Here is a 5,046-nt window from a genome sequence, read left to right on the forward strand (position 1 = left end):
GGCGGTCACCGTGGCAACGACACGACACACAAACGGTCCGTGACGTGTTTCCACATCGCTCCTGTTTCCCACTCGTCCGAAGCAAAGACAGACCCTCATCTGATCTAGACAAATATTTATGTATATATGTATATATATTTATGGAAAAGTACGAGCAGGTTCTGTGTCTGGGCAGGGGAGGAGCTGCAGACGTGTTCCTGATGAGGCATGTGGAGCACAAGAGCCTGCACGCAGTGAAGAGGATCAAAGTGGAGGACACAAGGACAGCGAGAACACAGAGGGCAATCCTCCAGGAGGCTGACATCATCAGGAGGCTGCAGCACCCTCACATTGTCAAATGCACGGACGCCTTTGTGAACTCACAGGATGGGTTCATTTACATTGTGATGAGCTACTGCGACGGGGGCACACTAGATGACAGAATCAAAGAGAGGAGACCAGAGGAGTTCTTCACAGAGGACACAGTGATGGGGTGGTTTGTGCAGGTCGCTATGGCTGTAAATTATATACACGCTGCTAAGATACTACACAGGGACATCAAAACTTCTAATGTGCTGCTGACAAAGCAAGGCATGGTGAAGTTAGGGGACTTTGGGATATCCAGAGTGATGACGAACACGGCTGATATGGCCTCCACATGCGTTGGGACACCCAGCTACCTCAGTCCTGAGCTGTGCCGGGACGTCCCATACAGCTCCAAGTCTGATATCTGGGCTCTTGGCTGTCTGCTGTATGAGATGTGTTCTCTCAGACCTCCGTTTGCAGCCACAAACCTCCTGAGTCTGTTTTACAAGATCACCAAAGGAGAGTATGATCCCGTGGCTAACGTCTACTCCGACAGCATCTCCTCTTTGATCCAGAGCATGCTCTGCCTCAACCCGGAGAACAGGCCGAGCGCCGCCTGTATACTCAGCTGTGCCTATGTGCAAGATCACCTGGAGTCTCTCAGACATACAGAGACCGACTGTGTCCCTGTGACTGAATCTAAAGAGGAGATCTGTGACACCAATATAGACGGAAAAACCACAGACATAGACCCCGCACTGCGGTCAGATGTTGACAGTCAGTCCCACTCATGGGAAGAGAAAGATACGGAGGCCAGTTCCAGTGAGGAAGATCTCGATGGTTTGTGCGTTGGAGGACAAATCCACTGTGACTGCCACTATCCTGAAGACTTTGATGACGATGAAAGTTTGTCCTCCCTCGAGGAGCACAGTGAACACTCTGGGTCCCCAATGAGGAGCGACTCTGCAGAGCCAATTGGTAATGTAGAGGAAAGCTTCAGTGATGGAAGACGCATTCATACCACAGTGTGAAAATACCCCTTCCCTTCATAGTCTTTCTTAAATAGAAGTATAGAGGTATCATCAGCAAAATATAGTCAAAGTACCAAAAGTTTAAGTACTCATTCTGCAGAAGGCTGTTACAATATTAGATCATTATTGCTTATAGATCAGTGCATAGGTATAGTTTTACTGTTGTAGCTGGTGGTCTATCCCCTCTGAAGGGTCACAAGATCAATCTGAGTGGTCTTGATGTAATTAATGTGAGAGGATAGAAGAAAAACATAGTTCTGTTACACACATTTGTATTATTTCTGAGACTTTCTCTTGTTTTTTTGTAAAATATTGGATCATTTGACCTTTTTTTAGGTATTGCACAGCCATTAACAGCTCATGGACATCTGAAACATGACAGCTTCATACAAACATGCTGCTTTTTGCAACGAATCTAACCACGTTCCCTCAAGTAATCTGCAGTAGCACGAGTACAAGTACAAGTTTCCACTTTCACTTTAGAGGGAAATATTTTACTTTGTACTGCACTACAGTTATCTGACATATTTAGTCACTAGTAACTTTACAAATTAAGATTTGTGCACACAAAACACTTCAAGAATACCATGTTTTCCTTAAACAACTGTGCTAAACAATATACATATATTCTCACTCTCACATACATACATATATGTGTCTGTTGAGACACATTTAGAGAAGTTGAATTTATTTTAAATAATTTTGAGGTTTAAATCGTCCAAACAATGGAATTCATTAATTGAGAAAATAATCTAGAAATAAGTAAATAATTAAATCAATATTGACAATACTCATTACTTGCAGTTAGAATCAGCTTCACCTCGACCAACTACAGCAGTAAAATTCTGCATAACGATAATCTAATGTTTTTTTTATTTGTGCTTCTGATACTTTGAGGACAATTTCATTACATAGTTGTACTACTTTCTCCATCACTGTTTTTTTTTTTTTTTTGTAAGAGGTCACAGGCCAAAAAAAGGAACCGCTGGTTTGCATCTTATATTTTATGTTAGATCTTATATCTGAAGAAGTTACTATACTAAATATACTAAAGTAACTATAGCTAGGAATGAGAAATGGCAATTCTCAACTAGGGCTGGGTGATAAATCAATTTTATCAATTAATTCGAATTCATGATTTAGGACGATGTTCGAAAATGAAAATCGAGTTTCACTTTAATTAGAGTAATTATGGTACGGCTCCCTCGCCTGCACGAGGCGACCTCTTGTCCTCAGAGACCGGCAAAACGTCAACATGGCAGCACATGCTAATAAGAGTGACGAAAACTTCGCCCCCAAGAAAGGCTCCATCTCCTTAGTGTTATGGAAGTGGTTTGGTTTTTACAGCAGACGACACAGAGCAAATCACTGTTCACTGCGGAAACTAAATGCAGCAGCACCTGCAAACGAAAGCACGCAGCTGAGTGGGAGCAGTGTGTGCCACTTGTTATTTAGCATGCAAATAGTATGATTCATTTTGTTTACAAATGTGTCTTTCTTCAGGGTTACAATACTTTTTTTTTCATAATCACCTTTTATTTTACAAAGAGTGATGTTTGGTGAAAGTTATATTTGCACTTTATTAGTCCTTATTTAACCAATAGGAACCTTTTATTTATTATTTTTTAAGTGAAGTTAGGTTTGCACAAACAAAGCTTATTTGAATGATTTCCCTGTCGTTTCTAGTTTTTAAGAAAAAAAAATCGGATGTGTTGTGAAAAAATCTGAGATTTTATTTTAAGGCCATATCGCCCCGGCCCTATATTCAACTACCCCTAAAAAACAGTACGTAAGTACAGACTTAAAGCCACTGGTGACACTGTGAACAGCAGAATAGTACTTAAATGTGTGATTTCTTAAAATGTTCCTTAAAACCACAGGAGTCATTTTTTAATCGAATCTTAAGAGATTTAAGAGAGAGAGACTCAATATTTAATATCATGCTTACAGTTTGAGATTGAAACTTTCCTACAAACACTAAAACTGAGCAATTTGATGTATCATGAACTTGGCAATCTGAAATGTTCATGCTGATAGGAACATTGGTGTAGACTACTTGCTGAAACAATACATCAAGTAAATTACAACAAATTTAAAAAATCAGTTGAGCATTTTAAATAATTTATCAAGCAAAAAGTACCACGTTCACTGATTTCAGCTTCTGAGGAAAAATAATAACAGACTAATCAACAGATTAATTGTTTAGTGCAACAACATTGAACTGACCATCATATCAAGGTCAGTTCAGCGGAAAAAACGAGGTGCAAGCCATCACCATCAATGGTACAAATCTATCGTACACAGGCCTACTTGTTAGTTCATGTTTTGTCAGCAGCTTCTTTTTATTAACTTGTGGCTTGTCTGATTTGTCAGAACAAGTCGAGTATCCAGATGACTTTGAGGAAGTCGAGGTGGAAGAAGAATACGAGGATGAAGCTCCTCGGCGGCCACATGAAGATGTTCAGGAGGAGGAGTTTCAGCTCTGTGATGCCGGAGGACTGACCATCACCCTGAAAGCACTGAAAGAAAAGGGCTAAAAACACTGCAACGGACTGCAACATGAAATGTGATATATGAACATTTAAAGTGCCTTGTTTCTATTTTATGCAACTGCTAAACCTAAAGACTTTTAGGATCCTGCTCTGTCTTACAGTATATTTACACACCAGATGACATCGTAGAGCGTTGCAAAACACTTGTAAATATTTCTGAATGAGGTTTCTGATTGGAAGATTGGTGGTAATGATGAATACAGAATAAGTGACTTTTTTACACAGTAGAATTAGTTTTTTATTCTCCTGGTAAAGATAACCGTAGCCAGGATTTCTTAACTTGATATAACATTTCAAAATCTGAATTCATATATATTACATGTTGTAATGCTTCATACTGTATGTATTATCTTCCTTTAACTTTAACTGTCTTTTTTTTTTTTTTGGTCTGTCGTGTTATTACAAAATATGTTTATCTTCATCTCAAAATGCGATGAAAGTATATTCTGAAAGTGTGCTATCAAAGGAAGTGTGGTCTACAGAGCTTGCCACAAGCATGTCATGATAACACAACTAATAACAAAACTAAAATTAGATAAAATCAAGTGGAGGAACATGCATAAATACAAATTCGTACTGAGCCTTTTTTCATGGGGCGGGTGCTCTACCAACTGAGATAAACAACACCCTGTCTTCAGCCTTTTAATGTATTTATGAAAAATATATGAAGTGAGCTGGTAGCAACTACAGTTCTGATGTAAATCTTTGTTTTTTGTTATATTCTATGGGCTGTAATACGTGACTGACACAAATATTTCAGTCACAACTGAAAGCTGCCCAGTACAACCAGTTTGTTTTGTGTCTTTTTATCACCTTTATTTTTGATCTCAGTAATATTCTGAAATGGTTTTTTTTAAGTCAGACTGTGTGTTTGCGTCTTGTTTGGTTTTACTCAGTACCTTTCACCTAAAATCTTAATCTTTTTCTCATTTATGCAAGTTGTTTGTAGCAGTAGTTGTTGTTGATGTATAAACTTGACCTTGGTTGAGCTTGTTATAGAGAGATACTTTATTAATCACTCAACTGGGAAATACTTTTTTCACTCAGTTTTATTTACATGCATTTTAACCCAGAACACACATGCTGGTGAGGTTCGGTGCCTTGCTCAAGGGCACAGGAGGTGAACTGGCACCGCTACAGCATGGACCAAAAATATGGAAGGTATGGAAGGTGCTTGG

At 39.1% G+C, this 5,046-nt stretch overlaps 1 protein-coding gene across 1 annotated transcript; it reads left to right on the plus strand.

Moving 5' to 3' along the window:
- nek12 (NIMA-related kinase 12) lies at window positions 1-4,787 on the plus strand. The gene is made up of 2 exons (XM_010737532.3): window positions 1-1,263; window positions 3,690-4,787. Exons 1-2 carry the CDS (start codon window positions 141-143, stop codon window positions 3,851-3,853), a joined length of 1,287 nt encoding a protein of 428 aa, XP_010735834.2. The 5' UTR covers window positions 1-140; the 3' UTR covers window positions 3,854-4,787.
- The last annotated feature ends 259 nt before the right edge of the window (window positions 4,788-5,046 follow it).

The sequence above is a fragment of the Larimichthys crocea genome, chromosome I, assembly GCF_000972845.2.
Source record: "Larimichthys crocea isolate SSNF chromosome I, L_crocea_2.0, whole genome shotgun sequence".
NCBI classification, from domain to species: Eukaryota; Metazoa; Chordata; class Actinopteri; family Sciaenidae; genus Larimichthys; species Larimichthys crocea.

Bases quoted from the DNA above. Each gene is read 5' to 3' on its own strand.
- nek12 (XM_010737532.3), top strand. From the start codon at position 141: ATGGAAAAGTACGAGCAGGTTCTGTGTCTGGGCAGGGGAGGAGCTGCA. The intron at 1,264-3,689 runs GTAATGTAGAGG...CTGATTTGTCAG, and splicing joins CGACTCTGCAGAGCCAATTG to AACAAGTCGAGTATCCAGAT.